The 24,054-nt window shown below is 40.1% G+C and overlaps 1 protein-coding gene across 1 annotated transcript in view; it reads left to right on the top strand.

Moving 5' to 3' along the window:
- The first annotated feature begins 5,842 nt into the window (after positions 1-5,842).
- The window catches only part of ANOS1 (anosmin 1), a 136,394-nt gene continuing 118,182 nt past the window's right edge, over positions 5,843-24,054 (top strand). The window contains exon 1 of the mRNA XM_027750797.2: positions 5,843-6,186. Within this exon, the coding sequence (XP_027606598.2) occupies positions 5,995-6,186 (192 nt within the window). The 5' untranslated portion in view covers positions 5,843-5,994. The remainder of the gene's footprint in view (positions 6,187-24,054) is intronic.

Genomic DNA, 24,054 nt, shown 5'->3' with positions numbered 1-24,054 from the left:
TGAAGAATATAAGCTCTACGAGACATAGAGACAGATTTCTGGATTTTACTTACAGGCTTGACTTAGGACTATGCAAAATTCTACTTCTCAAAAGGAGTTTGGGAAGGTCGTTAACTTCAGGGATCACATGAGGAAGGAATGATATCTGCCACCTTTAAGAGCCCATGGGAAAAAAAGGGGTCATTATGCTGCCCTTACCGAGGGAACGGAGTTGTATTTGATCCTTGAAGAAATGTTCAAGGCCATAAGAAAGTATATCTCATCCTCCCATTCACAGGCATGAAGGTTTGTCCTCAGACGGCATTACTTCTGGCACAAATTAATTATTTCAATGTCAATTCTGGCTTCCACTGTTTTACTTGCAGAAAGAAATGGTTTTGTGGAGGCATCTTTCAAAATCACTTAATTTTCTACGGTAATTTTCCATTTTCCCCTGAGCAGTAGAAAAGTATAGGAGACACAGGCTGGCTTCAAAGCTCAGACAGAAGAAGAAAGACCAGTATCTCAAAGAGATCTAGGTATTACAGTTCCTTTGGTGAACTGCTTCTACCAAGAAATCACAACCAAGAATCATACGTGAGCTGGTCATCTCCCAAACCTTCATTAAGTCTATAAGTACAGTCAATACAGTTTAAAACTATATCTAATATTACATCTAAATGATTGTATATCTTCTATATTCACCACCTTCCTCATATATGCCCTGAATACTAGTGAACTAAACACATGTAATAATCTCTTTAATCCCTGACCATAAATTCACTAACAAAACAGACAGACTACTGCTACTTAAAAAGGCCATATAGTTCAAACATAGTTGTACTTCTGCATTAAATAAGTGCTTCTGAAAAAAGTATCTGCAGACTTCAGTGAAGACTAAGACAAGCAATTAGTTCTCAAGGTACATATTAATGGTAAACATTTCTATTTAGCTTTTTTTTTCATTTGGGAAATGCAATTGAAAATACATTTGTTCGTTCAAATTATTGTACTGTTCAAATCACAGAATGGTTAGGTTGTAAGGTCATCTGGAAGTCATCTGGTCCTACTCCCCTGCTCAAGTAGGGACACTTATAACCAGTTGCCCAGGATCGGATTAAGACAACTTTGGTGTATCTCCAAGGATGGAGACTCCACAACATCTCTAGGCAACCTGCACCAGGGCTTGGTCACCCTCAGAAAAAGAAGTGTTTTCTGATGTTCACAGGGAACATACTGAGTTTCAGCGTCCATTGCTGCTGGTCCTGTCACTGGCCACCACTGAAAAGAGCCCATCACCATCTTCTTTGCATCCTCCTGTTGGGTACTTATATGTGCCCCATCTGCTGGCCATACTTTACCCAGTGCAGACCAGAATATCTTTCACCTTCATTTCTGTCATAATGCTGGCTCATATTCAAGTCAGTGTCCACCGAGGACTCCGAGGTCCTTTTCTGCCAAGCTGTTTTCCAAATGTGTGGCCCCCAGCAACAAGAAGGACTTCTATAAGCACATGGGAGACGAAAGGAAGACTAAGGGAAATATGGGCCCATTGCTCAACAAGACGTGGAAAATGCTGCCTTTGCATCAGACTTTACTGGCATGACCGGCCCTCAGGAATGCCGTGTTCCAAAGACCAGGGGGAAGGGTTGAAGCAAGTTTCTTGCCATGTTTAATTCCATTTGGACTTTGCTGGATGGATTCCATCCATTGCTGGATGCCCAGCAATGTTTCTGTATTCTCGCAGTTACTGGTCCTTGCTTTCATCCTCTGTATGCTTCTATTCTGTGTCTGAGTATTGCTAGGAGCACCTTGTTCATCCATCCAGGCTTCCTAGCATTTTTGCCCAACTTTCTATTCATTGAGACGGACTGCTCTTGAGCTTGGAGTAGGTGACCCTGAAATATTAACTGACTTTCTTTAGTCCCTCTTCTTTCTAAGACTTCATTCCGTAGGATTACTTCAAACAGAACTTTGAAGAGGGCAGAGTTTACTCTCCTCGAGTCCTGGGTCATGAGCTTGTTTTTCCCCTCCTCTCTGCCCTCAGGATTCTGAACTCCCCTATCTCGTGGTCTCTGCCACCAAGACTGCCTCTGATTTACACACCTCTGTGTTGGTATGAAGTCCAGCAGATCATCTCTCCTTTTTGGCTCCTCTATCACTCAGAGGAGGAAGTTATCAACAATGCAGTCCAGGAATCTGGATTGCTTATGCCCTGCTGTGCTGTCCCTCCAGCCAGTGTTCAGGTGGTTGAAATGCCTCACAAGGATCAGGGCCTGAGAACTTGAGTCTGCTTTCATCTGACTGTTGAGGGCCTCATCCACTTGCTTTTCCTGGTCAGGTAGCCTATAGCAGACACCCACTATAATGTCACCTTTACCTGTCCTCTCAGCTGCCTTCTCATCCATCCCCAGCCAGAGGTCCATGCACTCCAGCTGCTCTCTCACATAAGGGGCAGCTCCTCCCCCCAGTTTTATTCCTATAGTCCTTCCTAAAGACAGATATTCTTCCATTGCAACATTGCAGTCATGGGAGGCATCCCACCATGTCTCTGTGATCCTGACAAGATCAGAGCACATAGATCTCTGACTCATCGTGTTTATTCCCTATACACAGGCACTTCAGAGAGGCACCCAAGCACGCTGAGTTCCTGGAGAGGGTTTCGGGATTATGTTGTACCCAGAGTTACGATAATTAAAATAATTAAAACTGAAGAGATTTGATTAATAAATGGCACATTAGGATGATTTAATACAATTAACTAAATCAGTGAGCTAGAATACAGGGGTTTACGTGAAAACAATAAATATTTTTAACATTATCTCCTTTATTTCCTTACCTGAAATTAGAGCGTAATGTTGGCAATTCCCTTTAGAGTAAGAAGCAATTACTTAAGATGAAGCTATCTTAATTCAAAATCGATTAAAACCAACTCATTAACCAGAAACAAACCGGCACAAAGCCCAGTGGCTCTCACCTCGCAAAGCCAGCATGTGGCGCTGTCTCCTGCAGAAAAACAGGCCCGAGTTTCTGGAAGCTGGTCTGCAAAAAAGCTCATTTGAACATTATCAGACTACTCAGAAGCACAGGCAAGAAAATAATTCGTATATTTTAGCATAAAACCAATAATCTGCACTCGCAAGACTTTGTTAGTACTAATTCTACTTCTTCTAATAAGAAAAGATTATTTAATGTAATTTGACAAAAAAAAAAAAGTTAGCAAAACATACAAACGTGTCTATATGTCTATTTATCTCATTATAGACCACAATTAGCTTTATAGGTTGGTCGAACTGTATACATAATTTATTTCCAATTTTCTGTATTCTGTAGCCAATTTATTGACATCTTTAAAATGAGTGTACTTACAAACTTGTGTATCTTCTCTTTCCGTCTATTGGATATTTAGCCCATAGTGGGTTTTAGTTACCTACTAAATTCTTGAGCTACTGAGCTTGTTTCTTAATCTCCACATAATGGAACAGGACCTGTGTGAATACAGTTTTACTGGAAGTGAACAGCCAGTCTTTTGTGTGCTAACCAAGTCAGCCTTTACTGAAAAAGAATTCACAGCCTACACTGACGATCTCTGTAGCCATGAGCTTTCAAACAAAAGCAACAGAGTAAACTGTGTATTCAGTAACTTTTTTATTATTAAGGGCTCTATGCTCTTTACTACCAGACTTTATAAAACAAAAGAAATGGGATTCGTACCCTTTTACTTAAAGCTGGGGTTTATAATATATGACATAAAATGCATTGGTATTAACACGGAGTGGATATATCTACAGAACCACCTGGCCTCTCTAGATATACATCTGATTTACAATAGCTACATACATTTTCAGGCAGTTCTTATTATTTACTAAAATATGGTAAAAGTTCAATGCATTCAGTGTACCTGTAAACACTATGAATCAGCAAAGCAATTTTCTTTTCCTGACTCAAGGCAAAAAGTTGTGAAATTTTTAGTCAGGGCTTAAGAAAACCTATTTAAAAGCTTGTCGTGTAGCAACTGGGAAGTTCTGAGCTTACTTCTGAGGCCTCAACACTATTCTCACAAAAATGCACAAATGTGCATTTATTTCTGTGTTATTCTATAATGTCTTGTTTTTCCTTTGTAAATATAGAGCTGCTGGATTAGGCAAAGTAACCAGTTCTCTAGCGGTGAGAAATCAGTCAGAACTGGGGAAAGCATTTCTGAACCGCTTATGACGCCTGCTCACTGCAAGAGGAAAGGTAATCATTCCAACTGCAAAGATGAGGAAGACTTCAGGAGGTGTAGCTGAGATGGTCTTCCTTGCTTAACCAGGGCACTTCCAAATAGCTGGCAGAATACTCTAAACAGTGCAATCAGCAGGTGACCTTGTCTTTTGGGAGCTGCACTCCTTCAAGCATCCAAGGGCACAAAACTGTCATCTCCATTTCAGAGCACTTGTAGGACTGAATCTGGCCTACTGGCTTTTCTCAAATGAAGATTTCCGGTCAGCAGACAAGAGACACTGTAAGCTGCAAAGTAACATCTAAACTAAAATTTGTCTTGCTTTCTATGATATTTGTATGTTACCGATACTCGTGACAAGAGCTCTTCTTAATCTGTGCCTTTTGTGATAAGATAGTAAAACTATAGCTAGAGTATGAAGGTAGAATTTAACAACCGATTTACTAGTTTGGATGCAGCGGAACTTTTTATATTTTGGATTTCTGACATATATAGGTTTATGAAAGGTGTATGCATATAGTGTGGTAAGAATAATAACATTGGGGAATATGCTTTATTTCACAGTTGTGTCCATAAGAACATCCACAGAGGAATTATAGCTATGTAAAACTAGTACAAGCCAGACTGGTTGAAGATCTTGCTGTTTTTTATGAGATTTTAGATGACTTTCCTAATGAACACTTAGCTTATGCTAAAACTTGTTTCAGTAAAGATGACTCCTATAGTCTGTTTAATACAGGGTTTGATAACCACACTAAACTCCTACTTGTATTAGTAACTAATGTAGTATTAAACTCCTGAAACGGCCTAAGGTCTACTTATTTTCAAGTTCAGGAGGCTCAATCCACAGACTCCGGAGAGGAATGATCCACTTGCTCTTTCTAGCAGCACATACTTGCGACGGGAGGAGTCCATACAGCCTGAACAGGGAGAGGAATGTGGTACGTAACCTCTGTGCTACATACTGCGGCACGCGCTCCCAGCCCTGCAACTGAGGGCGCAGAGGGAAAGGATGTTAGGCTCATATATACTGTATGGTGGCCATTTTACACCTCAAGGCACTATTTTAATTTTTGCAGCTATTACCCAGAGGTATTTGGACTAATGACTTGTAGATTTTAATTTTTAAATAACTCTTCAGAGGAGCCTGTATGGGTTTCACCTTGGGACAAGCGCTCACCGCAGTGTTTCTCTGTAAGAAACACACCGAGTTTCAAAAAAGTGATTTCCACGCGTTCTTGTCACCCCGTCCTTTTCTTTTCTTCTTCTTCTTTTTATTTTTTTTTTCTTTTAAAGAAGAAATAAAAGGCACTAACCAGGGTGTAAAGACTGGTTACCTGTGCCCCGCCACTCAGTGGTGCGCCAGCGCGGCGGGACTCCCACCCCGCCCGCCTGCGGGCAAGGACAGAGCGTGTGGCTCCTGGGGCCGCTCCGAGCCCCGCAGGTGGCGGCTCCGGCGGAGGGTCCGGGGCCGGGGCGGCCCTGCCGACCTGCCCGCGGGCACAGGACCCGCCCGCCCGCCGCTGCCGCTCGGCGCAGCCAATGGCGCGGCCGCTGTCAGCATCGGCCCGCCCGCTGCCGCCGGGGGAGGGCTGTGAGCCGGGGAGGGAGGGAGGGAGGACGGGGGTGAGGGGAGTTGAATGATTGAACTTTCTTGTGTAGTTTCTGCGCGCAGAGGTGTCCGTCCCCGGCGCAGCCCGGCACCAGCCCGCCGAGCGGGAGCGAGCTCACCCCGGCGCCTGCCGCCCCCCGCACCGCCCGGCCGCCCCTCTGCCCTCCTCTCCCGCAGAGCGATGGTGCGGAGGGCACCCGGCGCGTCCCTCGCCCTGATCCTCTGGGTGACGGCCGCCTGCGGCAGCCCCGACGGGCCGGGGGCCGCCGCCTCCGCCCGCAGACAGGACGAGGTTTTCTCCACCGCCAGATGCACCTCCAGGTGCCTGAGCCTCCAGATCACTCGCATCTCCGCCTTCTTCAAGCATTTCCAGGTAGGGGCATGGCGCCGCGCAGGGGAGCCCCGCTGCCGCCGCCCGGAGGGTGAGTGTCCCCCGGCACCGGCGCGGCGGCGCGGGGTGGGGGCGGAAAGGACGGCCGGGGCCGGAGCGCCTCTTGGCAAACTTGGGGTGCCGCGCCCCCAGGGGATGGTGGGCGCGCTGCGGGAGCCGCCGGCGGCACCTGCAGTCTCCGGACAGGTGGGCACGGCCCCGCGGCAGCGCCGAGCGCCGCCGGTGCCGGTGGGTGCCGGCCAGGCTCGCCGCGGGCGGGTCGTGGGGTGCGGCGGGGACACTGCTCTGCCCTGGCTACTCGCAGGTGCCCAACGCTCCCGGCCGCTGCCCCTGTCAGGGCGGGACGGGCCGGGCCCCGGGAGCTGCCTCCGGCGGTGTCCGAGGCGGTGGTGCGGCGGGGCGGCCGCAGCTCGGTGCTCTCGGGCCGGGGTGCGCTCGTCCTGCCGGGCTGCGGGCGGTGCGGCCGCGATCCCCCGCCTGCCTGCGGTGCGCCCGCGGGTGGTTCGCTTCTCCAGCCTGGTGTGAAAGTTTGAGCCTATTTTTTAAGAGCGATAACCGGGAACGTGTAATATTTAGTTCCGACCTCCTGGGAGGTGAGGGTGGGGGTAACACTCTTTTTTTTTTTTTTTTCTCCTGGGACAGAGAGGCACATCTCTGGCTAACGGGAGTGAGGAAATAGGGATAAAGTGGGGGAAAAGTGGTTGAAGTAGCGGGAGACCTGCGGGGCATAAAATGAATTGCTGAAAGCAGTGCGGGAGCTGGTGCAAGAGCAGAGTGTGTCTGCCCGTCCTTTCCCCTTTTCCAGTTACACGCGCACCCTTCCCTTCTCCGTTCCCCACCTGTTCTACACTGCGCAAATATTAAAGCGAGTCGACTTCATCCGAATGATGGAAACCCTTCAGAGCTGCAAGTCCATCTCCCTCCCGAGCACCCAGGCCCCTTTGGGAAAGGGTTGGCCAGCTCGGTGGGAAGGGAGCCACACTCGCCATTTGGGATGGCACATCTCCGCACCACCCCGGGCACCCGGCGGGGAGCGCCGCTCGCTCACCCCGGGCTTTCCGGGCGGTGAGAAACCGGGGGGGCCTGGGCAAATGCTTTGGGTGGAGCAGCATTCGGGGCAAAGGTGTTGGCAGAAAAGGGAGGTTTGAGAGGTATTTAAGGATAACCCGATTAAAAAAAAAAAAAAAGCCAGTGTGAAAGGAAAGCTGAGTATGTGCGTTGCAACGGCAGCAGAAGTGTTTGGGTGTCTGCAACAGCATTTGGGTTGAAGAAACCGGGGGTGCACCCCGAAGAGGGTGGGGAAGGGATTGCCTTGCCCTGCCCTGCCCTGCCCTGTCCTGGCCGCCGCGGGGCTCCGCCGAGGGCGGGGGTGGAGGAGCGCTGTCATCGTGGTCCCTGCATCACGGGATGGTCTGAAAGGAGGGTACTCATTAAAATAGTTCATTATCCCAGAGAGGGGTTAGTATTTTTTATTGCGTTATTAAGAAGTTGTAACTTGTTTCACAGTTTCAGTGGCTAAAGAGACAGTTTAGATCAAGCCAATTCATGGTGAAAGGCTTTTTTTTTTTTTTTTTTGTTTGGTGTGTGTGTTTTCTTGGCAAGATTTCTTTCACGATGTAAAACTGCTGACAGAATGCACATTGCCAAACAATCGTGATTATATTTTAATTAGCCAGGGTGAAATAAGCAGGGAATTACTCACTTAGGTCTTGAAAACTGGCTGGTTTTTTGTAATCATTTGAGAATCTCAGAGTTTTAACCCCAACTTGCTAAAGCACACAGTAATTTATATAAATTACCAGGGATTAAACTCCTGCTAGACATGAAATGACTGTAATGTTTGGAAGATAAAGTGCTCTCGTTTATAAAAGTTAAGCTCTCCATTGTCTTTTAATGAGGGAAAGGAGGAGAGATTTAGAGTACATCATGCATCCAGTGTTCGCAGAGGAGACTGATAAGACACAGCGGACTGTAGGACATGCAGGTTTGGGCCCTATTATTCCATAAAGGCTGAAGGATAAGATGTTCCTTTCATGCCTTTTTCTTCTCCCTCCTTCTAGCCACTCCCCTCCTCTTTTCATCTCAACTAGTAGCAATTTCTGGAGTTCTTTTCATTTCAGAGATGCCCACTTATCTTGTAATCTGATTCAACCTTTGAAGCAAACTAAACACTAACTCGTCCCAGTTGGAGCAGGAAGGAACTCTAGTGTCTCCCAGTTAGAGAAAGAATTGAAAGAAAACTAACCCACTGATTTCTCAACCCTGCTTTAGATACAACCTCAGCGGTGGGGTTAGGGAGACAACAGCTTTGTGAGAGGTGACACCCCCAACACTTCAGAGAGACTCCATTTCACATAGTTTATGGTACTAAAGTCACATTAGTAACAGCCTTTTAGAGAGAGTGGAGTAGTATGAATAGGAAATCTGGGTTAATAATATACCTTCTGGCTCTTCGTTTGAGGATATTAGCTGACTAATATTTTTCCAATTTCCAAAATGATCACAAGAGATTGTAATTCTTTTTCCCTTCACAGAGAATTTTCACCCATTTTTCTTTAATGTCCCTTTCTGTGAACGGGCCAAGAGAGGTGTTCTGTTTTTAAAAAAACCTATTTTTTAATTTACATTAATTTATGCTTCAAAGCCCATTTTAAAGGTGTGTTGTCAGTAGGAAATTATTTTTACCTAGATACGGGTCAAATAATATACTTTTTTTTCCCCCATGTAGACTATTGATGTGAGCTAGAGGAGGAATCGGCCACCTAAATCAAAAATCTTTAATCTTCAGAATGTTTGTTGAAGAGGCACAGATGCCTGCTTTTTTACCATAAAATCCCCATGGCCAGGGTACTTTTCCAGTTTTGAGATTGTTGGGAAGTTCTGTGTAGAGGTTACACCAAAGGATATGTGAGATCAATATGGGACTTATGCATCACATAGGTCTTATTGCCCAATGAAATATGTATGTTTTATATCTGTGGCCTATCTTCAAGCTGGGAACTTTCACAGAGCATGCTGGCACAAAGTCCTTTCATAAAAAGAACCAATCAAACAAAAAAGGTAAGTGGCATATTTATCTCAGCTCTGTAACTTGGGCCACCGGACATAACCAAACGAAGCATTCACTGACCTGTGACCAGAAAGAGTAAGGGCTAAGAGAACTCCCCTCTCTAGCCTAATGTTTAAGATACTCACTTTTAGCCATTTTGGGTGTTGAGATTAGGGTTTTACAATGACTGTTGCATCACATGTATAGAGGGAGTAATCAGAGCATTCACTGGAACTTGTCCATGCTCTTGGGTCACTGCCTTGGCAAGTAGTAGAGTTTCTACTGCTGTGCTTTTTTTCTGACAAAGTTTTCTGTAAAACACCTGAACAGAGGACAATGGCAAGAGTAAGGAAGGACATGACTGTCAAGTGGCCTGCTTACAATGGAGGAGAAGGTGAGGTGTAGATTTGAATCGTGTCCTGTATCATAATCAGTGTTGTATGCATTTGGCTGTTACCTGAAAGAGCATGCCTGTGTATTAGTAAGCTGCCCTTATGAGATGGGAAGGGTGATTCCTCCTCTAGTTTGGAATGAAAGGAAGGACTAAAGTGTCTGGCTCCAGAAGAAACACCAAGAATGTGAATCCTGTGTGGAAAAAGGCATACTATTTTAAGAGGGACCAAGGTTGTAAAGAAGAGTGATGTCATTGGATACATTCTTTCCCCTCAATATTTTCTTATTAAGGCAGTTCCCTTCTCAGAGTTTTAGCTGATGTTCAGGAAAAAGGTAGGAGTTCTAATCTGAGGTATTCAGAGTTTATTTGTGAATCTGATTTTATAGTAACCCTGTACAGTAGGTATAACCCTCATAAGATGAGGTCCATTAATGCACAAGTTTTTGTATTCTTGGAAAGGGTATGTATATAAATGGGGACCTCATACAGCTAGCTGGAAAAGAGACTTGAATACTCAGATTAGTTTTGCTAGGGATTTTCTGTATAACCTGCCTGTTTTATTGGAATGAGACTGAATTCCTTGCATTGCTATCTATGGATGTAGCCTTTTGCATCTATGATATTAGTTGTGGATGAACTCCTTCCATTTTTGGGGAGCAGGCATGTCGTGACCTTTAGCATTCTGTTTTCAAGTTGAGTGAAAACACAGTTTGGATTTTAATCTCTACAGCCAGACAGCCATCTAAGCCATGTTCTAAAAACAGCATGATTAGAAGTTTTCTTTGTGAATAAGAGCTTGAACATCAGTGTAACTACTTAGGCTAAAGGTATAGCACAGAAATGTTACGGAAAGTGTTTACTTGGACTTGCGAACCTGTGGAACTTTTGTCTTAGTTGGCATCTGTTACAGACCTCTCAAGTATCTTCCTGCTTAATGTGTCCAACTTGCTAAGTTAGTTAAGGCAGAGGAGCAGTTAGTCTTGCTTACTGGGTCAAAAGCTGAGAGGGTGGTAGAACATGCCACAAGAATTAGAGGTACTTGCCAGTAAAACTGGCTCCATTTGTGGTATGGAGTCACAGGAGAGGCCAAAGCCACATGCTTGAAGAGTGACAGAATAGCTGAGGCTGGGCAGCACCTTCTGGTAAAGTGTTCTAATGTTTAATCACCCTCACAGTAAGAAAAAGGTGTTTTCTTATGTTTAGATGGAGTGTCCTATGTTTCAATTGTTGGCCATTGCCTCTTGTCCTGTTACTGGGCACCACTGAGAAGAGTCTGGCTCCATCTTCGTTACTCTCTCCAGTCAGATGCTTATAAACATCGATGAGAACCCCTTGAGCCTTTTCTATTCAAGGCTAAACATTCCCAATTCTCGTAGCTTCTTCTCACGTGAGAGATACTACGTTCCCTTTGCTGAACTCCCTCCACTAAGTCCATGTCACTCCATGTAACAGGGAGCCCAACACTGGGCCTAGTACTCCAAGTGTGGAGGAGTGACTAGAAAAGAGAATAGAATTAGCTACATTTTGAAGGTATAACACCTGCTAAATATTGTTACTCACTTCTAAATTAATTTTCACAATTTATATTTTCTTACATGAGTTCATGTATGTCCATTTATGATTGTCAGTGCATTAAAAAAATGCTAGGGCTAAGTCAAATCAGTTTTTTTTCTGTATTTTTAGATATCAGTACATCTCATGTAGTTTTCTTTGTTTTTTTTTTTTTTTTTTTTTTTTTTTTTTTTTTTTTTTTTTTTTTTTTGGTGGGTAATCTTCAGTAGTAAAGTGAATCTTAGCAAATCCATTTCTTTATTCTTAAGGGGGAAGTCCAGGTACGTTGGGATTTATTCATGTAGTGTGATCCAGAATTGTGATTGATGCTTGAAGAGGCTCATGAGAGATTGTTTAAACTCATTAAGATGGGTACTGTTTAGAAACATACCAGCAACACTGTGGATGAACCTGGTCGCATAGGGGTTCTGTGTTAATTCCTAAATTGACTTATTTTAGTAGTGGATGAGTTGTAGTTGAAAATTTTGATACAGCATAGACATCCCTCAAGTGGTAAGCCAGTTTCATGATACATGGAAGGAAATTAGAGAGAAATTTCCCCTTGTAAATGGGATTTAGTGTAAATCTGTTAGTAATGTACTATGGATTGGTACTTGGGAATTAGTACTAAGCTAGATGAGCCAAGGCTAACTCAAAATTGCTTTTGAAAGTGTGGAAAAACATTGTTTTAAGCTAATAGAACCATATGAAGCATAATGTTTAGTAACTGTGAGAGGGAAGAATAAGGTCTTAAAAGTTTGTTATATTGAGTGGCTGATAACTATATGGTGCTAGCAGGTTGTTTTTACTGTTGTGGAAGGACTGTTACCTGTCAGGACAAGTTTTTGATGGAAAACAGGCAATTCTTCTAAGTAAATAATAAAAGGTTCTGAGATTGTATGTCTGCAAGCAAATAGTGTGCAAGTGGTTATCTCTAGATAACCAATACCAGATTTCACCTACAAGTCAGGCAGCTAGTTGTTTAAATGCCAGTACATCTGCCTTCATATTGCTTGTAACTCCAAAGTGACTGCACCTGCAAAAATCTGCAATAGGTTCCAGCTGGGAAGGTGGTAGGATAGGCCAAAAGTCTAGGGTCCACGTGTCTCTCTGTGCTCTGCTGTAAAAAAGGTGAAGATCACGAGGAAACCATTTATTGTAACTGTCTTGAATAGTTCTGAAACTAAATTGTTTTTCTTGAAATCTTTTGAAAAGATATGTGGTAGTTTCATAATGAGATGTAGTAGAATGTAGTGTGTTATTTCCAGAACATTTCAGTTCCAGTGGACAGGCTGCTCAGACACTTGAGTTTGCTTAGATCTTTTGGGACATGTTCATGATCTTTTCTACGTGTGAAGATGTGTGCCATCAGCTCGTGTTGCCATTTTAGTACTCATTTCCTTTCCAAAAATAGTCCTTGTATTAAATAATTCTGATTTTCATATGTCTTGTGAGGAACACTGCTCTTAATTTATTTCCACAGACAGATTTTAACATTTTTTACTATTTTGTTTTCCTTAAAACTTGTTAGAAGTCCCAATCATTTACCTGTCTTTATTGTTAATATGGTGCATGATCTGGATAATTATTCTGGCATTTGATGTGCTCTTATTATTGAGATCTGCTGTCGTGAACAAGTGCATGGATCTTCTACTAGGATCTTATGTAAAAACTTCGAAGGTGAAAGGTTTGTCTTGAATAATAATGGTTGCATCTAGTGAAAAGACCTGCATTATTCACCATATTGTGGGATTGAGCCACAGTTAGTCTTTGCTGTTGTAACCTGGTTTGTTATGAACCTCCCTGATCTCAGTGGGAGTTATATTCGATTTGTCATAACTAGACTCAAATGTCTTTGGCATCGGTGATAGCTTGCATGGTTGATATGAGTGTGGGGGTTACAAAGCTGGGTCATTGTTTTCTAGCAGTTTTGATTATGCAGATTCAGGACCTTAAACTTGCCCATTGCTTTCCCAAATTAAAATGTCTGTCTGTGCCTCAAGTTTTAAATGCAAAGCAAATGAACTGTATGAAAACCTAAGTGAATGATTAACAATTGTATTGAACAATAAGAGTTGCCAAGATACTTTTCTCGCATTTTATTTGTGGATGCTTACATATTAATAAAAAAATCTTTATGCTAGCTTGCTTGTGTTCATAAAATTAAAATCTCTGTTAATTTGGTAAATGTGCCTGATATCAGATGCAATACATCCAACAGGAATGTTACTAATATGTTTTGAGACAGACATTTATGTATAGAAAATATTGACAAAGCATAGTTTTAATGTCTCAGGCATGTCGGAGAGAGGGAAGAGATGTTGCTTCTGAAAAGCATTAGTAAACTTTTGAAAGAAAAACACTGAGAGTACTAAAGTGTAAATCCTTTTTCCATTGGAAGATATATCCACTTACTACAGAGTGAAAGGTTTTTAAGATAGGTAGTGTTCATATTAAAACTGTTATTAAAACTTTATTAGTTGTTTGTATAGGGGTTGTCTCTGTAATTAACTAGTGCACTGAACTATATTTAAAAGTATTTGGTTTAGAAAGTGTCCAAAACCCCAGTACATTTCTGAGATAGCTTGAAAAACAGACTGATTTTCCAGATGCTCAACATTTGTCATTTTGCAAAGGGCAAACTTCTTAAGACTCAGTGCTGAATTTGTGTGTGTCTACAAATGGAGATTGTTAATTCACAAGCTGGCCTACATCTCTATTGGCAATTCAATGTGAATTTTTACTTTCCCAGGTTATCTGTGTTTGAGTACACAGACAACTTCTGTAAACAGAAAAAGAAAGTGCTGTAATTTAGCATCCATATTTTTAAAGATTGAAAATAGTATTAATGACTGTCAGGAACATCATACAGAAGACAGACACATTGGTATTAATATTTAGTAGTTAGTGCCTAGCAAGTGTTAGCCTTGAACCAAAAAAAGCACTTGTCTAGGAGTTTACACCAAGAATCTTCATTTTTTGACCTTTCCCACAGCTGAGCCTTATAAGGCCTTATATTTCAAAAACCTTTGAAGTCCATGAAAAGCCCTCTGTTGATTTCAGCTGGATCAGGTCCATGTATGAAACTAGGTCCATGCAGCCTTTGTCAACAAAGTAGAGGGCTGTGAACTTGGTATCCCAACTCTAGTTGTATCCATGTTTTAGTCTTTTAATGACCAGGACATCACAGGACACAGAGGTGAAGAACTGGGGGTGTTGAAAGGTAAGTGGACTCTTTAAACTTGAAAGTAGAGTACTGTTCCTTTCATCTCCGATTAAAAAAAATCAACACATTCAATTCCTTTCACTAAAAAGAATATCAAATGTTTCCAGGTTTGGGGAAAACCCCAGTCCAAAGTTTTTATCAAATTTCTTTTGTCTTCTGTGAATCATGTTTTTGCCTGTGTCTCTTCTAGACTGTCAAAGAGGTATGACATCAAAGTACAAATATAATACAGGAAAATACATTTTCACCATAAGAAAGTCCCCCTATGACTTATTATATCTTTAAGTTAAGGACACTGCATATTTTGCTTTGTTTTTGTCTTGGTCTGCATGTTACAATAAATCATCCTTTACAAAGAAGAGAGTTGTCCCAATTTTGCAAAAGATATGACTGTCCTAGTAAAGAGCAGAGATTCCTGAGGAAGGCATGGCTCTGGAACTTATAGGAGAAGCAAAAGAAGAGACACAGAGTCTGAGAAGGGAGAAAACTGGAGATAGGTGACCTCCTACAAGCTCACAATGCTGCAAAGTGAAATTACCTAGGAGAAGAGGGCACTGTAAAATTTACGGTGACACAATTAATTGAAATTAAGGCTGGAAACAGAGAACAGGTACAATGGGTGTAGGGAAAGTTGTTTATAAATGTTTTTCGTGAATGTTTTTTATTTCCTTTTTTTGTTGACTGCTTGGAGTTTTACTTTGTTTCAAAAGGTCAATTTTTCTTGTTTGTAGTTTGTAAAAATGTTTTGAAAATCCTTTTGTTACAGGTAAAACGTCCAAGAGAATTCACCACAAAATTCTAACCAATTTGTGGTCCTATCATGTATACCAGTGCAGGCACATAAATATTAAATCTGTTCTAGATTAGGGGTGCTCAGGTGTGGAGCCTGTCCAGATAAATCTGCTGACCTGTGACTGGCTTCTTTTCAGCTTGTTTTCATTTATTTCTTTCCTAAAAGTAACTTGCGAGTCTGGAGGCAGTTTATGGACTGAGTGTGTCCTGGTGATGGCAACTTGTTCCTCACTTCTGTCTTTTCCTTTAACCATATTGACAGATTGTAAAAAAGAGGGATAAAGAAACAGGCTACTTTGGCTTTCTGAATGATTCCTGCTCTCCAAACATTATGAACTTACTCTCCGGAGAGTTTTCAACCAGAAATATTTTCTGGTGATGGCTGCCTGCTCTCTTGAGTCAATACTGTGATTTACTTACATGTATTCTGAAATAAATAGTAATCCCTATTCTTTGGAAAAAGCTTTGAATCTTCTTATGCATGTGTTCTGTGCATTTTCAGAAGTGATGGATTTACTGTATTGCACATATGTAGTAAAGTTTGTTCATATGAGGAGACAAAAGCTGGACATATGTTTTATTCCCATACAGTGAATAAGTGAAGTGGCCTCCCCAGGCAGTATGTTGGACATTGTCTACTACAAAGATGTCTTTTAAGTCAGAAATAAGACAAACTGCTGCCACTGTAATTTCTGAAGTGGTCTCAAGTGAAACTGCAAACCTAGCAAAGGTAGTGAAGACTGTTTTCTCTGCCTGTGAGGGTTGCAATCCAGCTGTCATGGATCCTATTATAAGATAATATGAGGGAAATAGGATTGCTTTAGAGGAAATGTCTTCTATCCATAGAGTCAGAAATTGAGGTTGATGGTGAAGATTGGATGAGAATAATGTACTCTATTAATCCAATACAAACATATTTTAACCTTTTTTGCCATTCTTATGAGAATTTTTAAACATAAATCTGTTTTTCTTTTTTTAAGAGATTACTCTTTAGGGAAGTTATATTCACATTAATTTATATTTAAAAAAAAAAAGAAATGTGATGACAGCTCATGTACATGAACATGATTTCCCATCTAATAATTTAGGCCATGAATGTAGGGACTGTACATCATTTGTATTTAACTTCTAATGCTTTTTAACTGTTAATGACTGGAACATTCCAGTCAGGCCTCAGGGCGTTTTTGGACCTAGACACTATAAATTCATTTTTTAACTTCACTTGCTTTAAGATTTTGGGCTTTCTTTGAATTTAGTACGTGGCTGACAATGAGGCAGCAAATAGTGAGGAAGGGGTGATAACAATTTACTATTAGTAGTAGTATTAGTATTACTGTCATCATCATCATCATCGTCATTATGTTTCTGTCCTAGTACAGTGACTGCTTGTCATTTTTTTTCAGAATTTGAATCCCTACATAGAAACTATTTCAACAGGGTAGCTTTTTTTTTGTTAGGTGATGGTTATAGCTCCTTTTGAAAATAATAAAAGTACATAACTGTGTAACCACAACTAGACAATAATGAATCACATCACTACCTGCCCCCATTTTTCTTAGTCACAAAGAGTGTATAATATGTTGACATTTGATTCCTATCTAGCAATTTTGGGAAGGGAACTAGAACTAGGAGAGCTTAAGGCTTTCTTCTCTTTTGAGATTTCTTTCTATGCAACTATGAACTGCGAGATCATGAATTAACCAAGCATTGGTCACTCTGCATCTGCAGTCAGTGGAAGGAACACTTGGAATTAGACAAATTGACCCAAAAAGGTAAACATAGTCCAATTAATGAAGTGTGTGTCACTTCATATACTACTTAGTAGCAGCTACGGGACATGTTTGTCAGAATAAATAAGGAAAGAAGATGTAGATTCTTGCAGCTAGCAGCTATTGTTGATTTTTTTTCTTTGAGTTGAAAAATTGAATAAACAATGGGAAAGACAGAAGGCTTTTGGTTTCTATCTAGTGGATCCTCACTGACCAAGTGAAGTAGGAATGTCTTCAATATGCAGCATATTAATTCATCTCGTAAAAGATTTACTTTATTCATAGAATCACAGACGTAGGCATTTGAGCACTGGACAGAAGAAAAGCTGTAATTACAGTGGCAATAAATGTGCAACAGCAAACAATTATTATTTCAAGACTCCTTCCAGTATTCAAAACTGTCCTTAAATAGAAAAGAAGAGCAGCAATGTGGACTAAACTTGAAAGTTAAACCTAACCCGAGCCATTTTCCAAACTGTAAAAAGGCATGAACATTTAGAGTTTCCAAAAGAATATACTGACTGCCTTTGTTTTGGAGTAGAAAATGTGACACAAATAGTTTTAAAGACTGAAGAGCTTTACACATTAATGTAGTATAAGCTGATATTACTTTCTTTAGTCGGAGATCCTTCAGACTTCTGACTCATACTTTTTGGTTCTTCAATTTATGTAATTAGTGGTTTGACAGGATTTTTCTGGAGCTTTCGTTACTGGCCTGAGTCTTATATCCCTACGCTTGATAGTAATGTATCCAGTGATCTAAATGGAAATAAGCTTAGGCCAGTGAAAATATACTGGAAACGGCCTTTCAAAGTTTATAGATAAACCCAAGAAAAGTCCCAGTATGCTGCTTAAAGACAATTAACTTGAATTTTTAAAATATGATTCTACTGTATCGTGACATCTTCCTTTGCAATTCAAAGTGGTGGTAAATGGTACTATGCCATCAGGACAAAGTAAAACTGAATTGCCAGTTATTTGTCAGACATAAAACACCTTGACTTCAAATTAAGATATTTTTAGAAGAGATTCTTTAAGGTATTAAGGAAGGTAGAAGCAATTTTTGATGTAATCAGAGCTAAGTACCACTGAAGGGAGTAAACAATTTTTTTTTTAAATGAAATATTGACCAGTTACTGATTGTTACTCCCTGTATCCAGGTACCCTCAGGGATTCCAAAGCATCCCTGTAAGTTTCATCAACAGGCATGGTTTATCCTCTTAATAACAGGAGCAGATGTAAAATTTTCATGCCCCTAAGATACTTACTCATACCTAGGAGATCCATCTGGTATAGATCGAGCCTCAGTCAAGTTGTTCTCACCCATGAACTTCCTACTGAGAAAGCAAATCGAGCAGAGCTCCCCAGTCCAATGAAAAAGAAACTTGAATATTGTCTATATACTTGTAGTACTGCAACCCCCTTCACTGTGTTTCTTAATTGCTTTACACAGGTGAGAATTCTAGTAAAATGGAAGGAAACATTACAATTGGGATAGAATACCTGGATCATACCACCAGTATCTGACACTTTCCGAAGATGGAACAACTAAAATATTTGTCAGTTCTGCCAAAAAGAATGATTTGAGAAAGAAAAAAAAAAATTAATATAGAATGCCTGCTCGTAGTACAAGTTATTGACAACTGGTAGTACAAGTTATTGACAACTGATATTAACCACAGTTGTCTGTATTTTATGAGCTTAAGGGTATTTATTATTATGTTTTTTCTTTTGTGGCTGTTGATTTAGATTAAAGATATAAAAGCAAATGCTAGACATCAGAACCAGTTTGATACTTGCAGTGGAAATCTGTGAAATTTCCTATCCAATTGTTTGCATTAACTGGAGGCTTATAATACTGTGGCACGGGTAGGGACTTAAGGTGAACTTTGACTCAGTTGAGCTGAGTGAGCTTTGAGCTCAGTTACAAGCCTTTCAATAACTTCAATGCAAATTAACCTGATTTGCATTTTACCTCTTTCACCTGATGCCAGAAAGGTCTGAAACATGATGGACCTGTCAGCAAACGATTGCTCTGCAAAACAGCTATATTTCTGGTAACCAGATGTGTTAATGACAAATGCTTCACTACTGCCTTGAAGAGAGATTAATTTTCTTCTTATAGTATGTTTTCATTAGATAGTTATCAAACTGTATTCTAAAAACTTGGTGTATGAAGTGCTTTTACGTTTGTGGGAAATTTTATGCCAATGTGATGAGGCAACGTAAATCTCCCATTGAAGATCGTCACTGTAGAAAGATACAGTCAATATCCCTGTAGCTTGAATTGTATGACTAGTTTTACTATATCTTTCTCAATAGAATTTAATGTTAATTTGTCCTCTCTCTCTTCTGTCCTTTCAGAGTCTTAGGTTGGTTGCAAGGTGGTCTAGAAGACCGGACTGCAGCAATTGTCCCATGTAATAAACATTTCTTGTGGCATACAGCTTTTAACAAACTGTAAAAAGCCCCTAAGAAAATGGGAAGAATCTATGGTAACCTGCATTAAAAGGCTGGTTCTCCCAAGAGTATACTGTCAGCATTGCAGGGCCAAAGGATCCCAGCTAGGATCAGGTTACCAGGTGTGTTAAATTTCAAGTGGAAAGGGAAAGACTCACCCACGCTTCTACGTGCTCCTTCACTTGATGCCTGTTTTTCATCCATTGTCAACACAATGTCATTGCAACATTTGCTGTTGTGGGAGCTATTACCGTTCCTTAAAATAGGATAGGAATAAAAATGTGGTCTGCAGACAAGCATGAACAGGGTTTACAGGTCTGGGAGCTGTGGAAAGAGAGCAGCACTGAGCTGGCCTGGAGAAGGGCATCCTAACTTCCTCTTGTTACATGATACAGTTAGGAGGATTAAGTGATCTGATATGTGATATCTGAGCAGTATGCAATTGGCATCCACTAATATTTATTGTAGGCTTAATGTGGCAGTTGTGTGTGTTGACTTTCTGCAAAAATGAGAGCTGGTTTGGGATGGGAGAGGCCAAGGACCAAAACAAGAGGAGCAATGGAGAGAGGAGTGTTAACTTGCATGATGTGGTTTATTGTTGCGTTGTGCTTTAGAGATGAAAGAATAAAGTTGTCAGTTTATTAAACTGCACCCATTGCATCTTGTCTGTCTCTCTGCAATGTATACAGTGAAGGCAGATGTATGGAAAGACTAATAATTAAAATATGTCTGGGAATAAGACTTCTTCCTGAAATGCTGCCTAATTGTTATGGTGAAAGACTGTTTTGTGTGGCTGACATATGCTTCTTTGAATTAGTGCTTTCTGAGTGTATGCTAACAATATTGTGTTGGTTTATGTTCAGATTGCAGATAGGCTGTTCTGTTTGAGTCCAAGGGTCATTTTTATTTGAAAAGTTCTTTAATTCCTGAATCACCACAGAACCCTTCTGCAAATGTTTCTAGGAAAAGAAACCTCTGAGGTCTGGTGAGGTGTACTTTACTGACTGAACAGGTCTTCTGTGGAAAATGGAAAAAAAAATCTCCAAAGACTATGCAACCTTAGAACTGCAAGAATTGTGTTAATTTTTACACTTGTTACTGTTGAGAGCTTTGCTATGAACTTCAATAATTCCTCCAAAATATGATTTTTATATAGGAAACTTTATAAATATTAATGGGTCTGTGAAACTACCAATGAATGATTGTAGTAAAATTTTAGACTGCATATTTCATCTGTAGGATCATTATTTGTGTGGCATTTTTCTGCTGTGATTATACTTTACTGCATACTTTAAAAATATTAAAAGAACTTTGACAGTGAAACAGTATTCATATTGGCAATGATTTTTTTGAGCTTATTGCTTTGCACAGATCAAAGAGGAGAAATTTTATAGTAACACATCAAGACAATTGAAGTAAAGAGATATTTTTCACAAATATTTTCTGTTGAAAAAGGTGCTGCGTGGAATTTATTTATTAATTTGTTTGTTTTTCTTTAAAAGGGAGATGAAAATATGTGTATTCATCAGCTTGTGGTGGATATGGCTGCTACTACAGATTGAAATATTTAGTACCTTGTAAACTAGTAACATATGCCAAAGAGAATGGAAATCCGTTCCTGAAATTTATCATGTGAATTTCATAAAATTATATTGGAAATAAGTACTATGTTAAACACAAGTATGTGAGCATGACATTTGATGGTGCCTGATACTGAGTCATAGTAACCTGGGTGCTGAAGAGCTGCTAAATTCTAAGGAATGGGCGTGCATACATACTCTTGCCAAAGATACAAATGTAGTATATAATGGTGTCCCTCTCATACATGGCAGAACAGAATAGGAGAAAATACAGTAAAACTTCACATGGCCACTATGTAGTACAGAGCATTTAACGGTTTTGTAATCAGGAATTACTTCATGACAATGCAACCTGCATGGAATATATGAATATTCCATGTTCACGTAGTTTATAGTTAGACTATTTATAATGGACATTTTTGGTGATTTAGAAATGTATGATTATTATTTTTTTGTGTGTGGTTAGCTCTTAAGAATGTGAAACAGAAGAACCCTAAACATTTTGCAAGTCGAGAAAGGAACACCACCCTGAATGGCCCTGAAACAGTGTGGATTTTGTGGAAAATCTAGTCTAGTAGGAAGTGCTGAATTATCACTCTTGTGTGTTTGGGAGATGTTAGAAGTTCTGAGGTGCATCTACACGTTAGTATTTTAATGTGGATCACAGTTTGCTTTTGGAGTGAGTCTCTTTTGTTTCACATCATGGACCAGTCTGAGAGTTCATGAAGTGGATTTTTTCTGGATTAACATAACTGGGAGGGATGATCCAGGGTGACCTAACGTGCTTTAGGAACTAGTGGGCATTGTGTCCACGGGACCAGACTAGAACTAGTTGACGGGAAAGAGGAAGTTGGAATATAAGTAGTGCAGACATCAACTCCATCAACACCAAGTTTTTTTGCTCATCAAATGTGTTTCTGTGGTTCACACAACTTCCTAGTGTGGAGATGGTCTGAGGTGTTTGCAGTTGATTCTGGAAGGATCTTTTGCTAGGCAGTGCAGGTGAATGCAGCCTGTGGTAAACATACCACATCACATGCTGTTAGGAGTCAACCAATCAATCATGGCTGGGCTTCGCGAACAAAGATTTAGGAAGGCTTTATCCGCGTTTGTTACAAGCACGCTGGTGGCTATTGAGGCCGATACGAGATAGTAGGAGTCAACCAATAATCTTATAATTATACAGAATACTAATACGGACAATAATTTTCAGTTATGGAGTCAATTCAGCATTAGGAGCAGCATGCACACATTTCTGAAACATTGAATACTACTATATTTTGTAACCAATTGTGATTTTTCAAATACACTAAAGTAGGTCATGTATGTCATATTGTATTTTGCATAAGCAAGCATTACATTTTTGGAATGCATTTTGTTCTTTTTGGTGTTAATTTCCCAATGGGCTACACTTCTGTCACATCCTTGAGTTGGCATATACTTGTACTGTCTCATTTTTTCATATGTATATCAAATCTACTTTATGACATGACAGAAAAGGCACATTAACATTTTGGAAGGGTGGGAATTTTGAAATAGGGCGTACAAACAAATAGTTGACAAGCTGTCTTTTGCTTACCATATTAATGCTATTAGATTAGTTTCTGTTCACTTCAACTGGATTACTTAATCCCAAGAAACGTGTGTAGAATTTGGCCCAAATATACCTTAATGTGAGATTCAATATATAACTTTAATATCTTCAAGTTAGTGTCAGTGTATTTAATTCCTCCTTTTGCACAGTGAAATGAAGTTTATTTCATCTGGTTTCTTTTACAGATTGATGGGAACTTCTGTAAAGTAGAAAAAGACCTCAGTTGAGATCAGTCTTAGAAGTGGTAAGAGTGAAGTCTGTAAAACCACAAGAAGGCAGTCATAACTCACAAGTGCAGTGGAGACACAAGGATTCCTGTGGCTCATTTGTTTTTACAGCTTGTGTTTATCTAGTAGTTTTTCTATGCATTTGAGAAGATAGTGCTATAAAAAGAGAAAAGGTGTTCCACACTTAGAGATGAAAATTTAATCCAAACAATGCATAGTCTATTTGAAAAACTACTGATCTTTTGCTATTTCATTGGTAATGACCTTTGGGTTTTGATGACTGTCTTTCTAGGAACCTACTAATGCTGACAACCAGAGAACAAATACTGTTGTGTCTCATAATTTAGGTGATGGTTGCTGATTTTATTTAATTTCTTTTTAAATTACTTTAATCTTAATTTTTTTTTTCTGTTTGTATTGGTGTGTGTGAAGTTGTGGTTTTAAATATTTCAGTCTCTAATAGCAATGAAAGTTGAAGATGACTTTGCATGAACTTTTTAGGAAATACCAATGCAAGGTTTAGGTCAATATAGTTCTATTTGTAGGCATTCATCTACAGGAGGACCCACCATATCATTGTGATAGAAATTAGGACGTTACAGGTGTTAGCAATGTTAGCGTAAATCCCAAAGAAAACCTTACTAAGACTTTCTAAAAATTATTTGTGATATCCGTTTTTTGGTGTTAAATCCAGATGTTTAAAATTAGATGGCAGGGTGAACCATGCTGTTACCCATTATAATTTAGTTTTCATTTATATTTACAAACTGCAGTTATGTCACCAGAATGAATTGTTAGGCTGATCAATTTTATAACTATTTCTTATATTCGGTAACCTCTTTAACTTTGGGTTAATGAGTAACAAACATTGACTTTTCTACAGTTAGAACATCTGCGGTATAGAAATGGTTTCCTCTAAGGGGGATGTACATTTGATTTAGCTGTGAGTAATCATAGTGGCTAGTTACAATAACATAAGAACTTTAGTTATTTGTTCCAAAATGTGTTCTTACCTTCAGCTTCCTTTTCAGAATACTGTTGCTCAGTTTTTGTCTCTTCTTTTTTAAAGGAGTTGCGTATAGTTACGAGATGGCAAAGAAAATATATGTACCTCATTAAGCTTAATGTTGTATTTCTACGTGTTTTTATATAACACGGTCATAAAGTTCTCTGGTAGTAATATATTAAACAATGCAACTAATATGTGC

Source organism: Pipra filicauda, unplaced genomic scaffold (assembly GCF_003945595.2).
Source record: "Pipra filicauda isolate LSUMZ 115617 unplaced genomic scaffold, ASM394559v2 scaffold627_size207744_pilon, whole genome shotgun sequence".
NCBI lineage: Eukaryota > Metazoa > Chordata > Aves > Passeriformes > Pipridae > Pipra > Pipra filicauda.
Note: the sequence above shows the minus strand (reverse complement) of the source record. Positions and strands in the feature narration are given on the sequence as shown.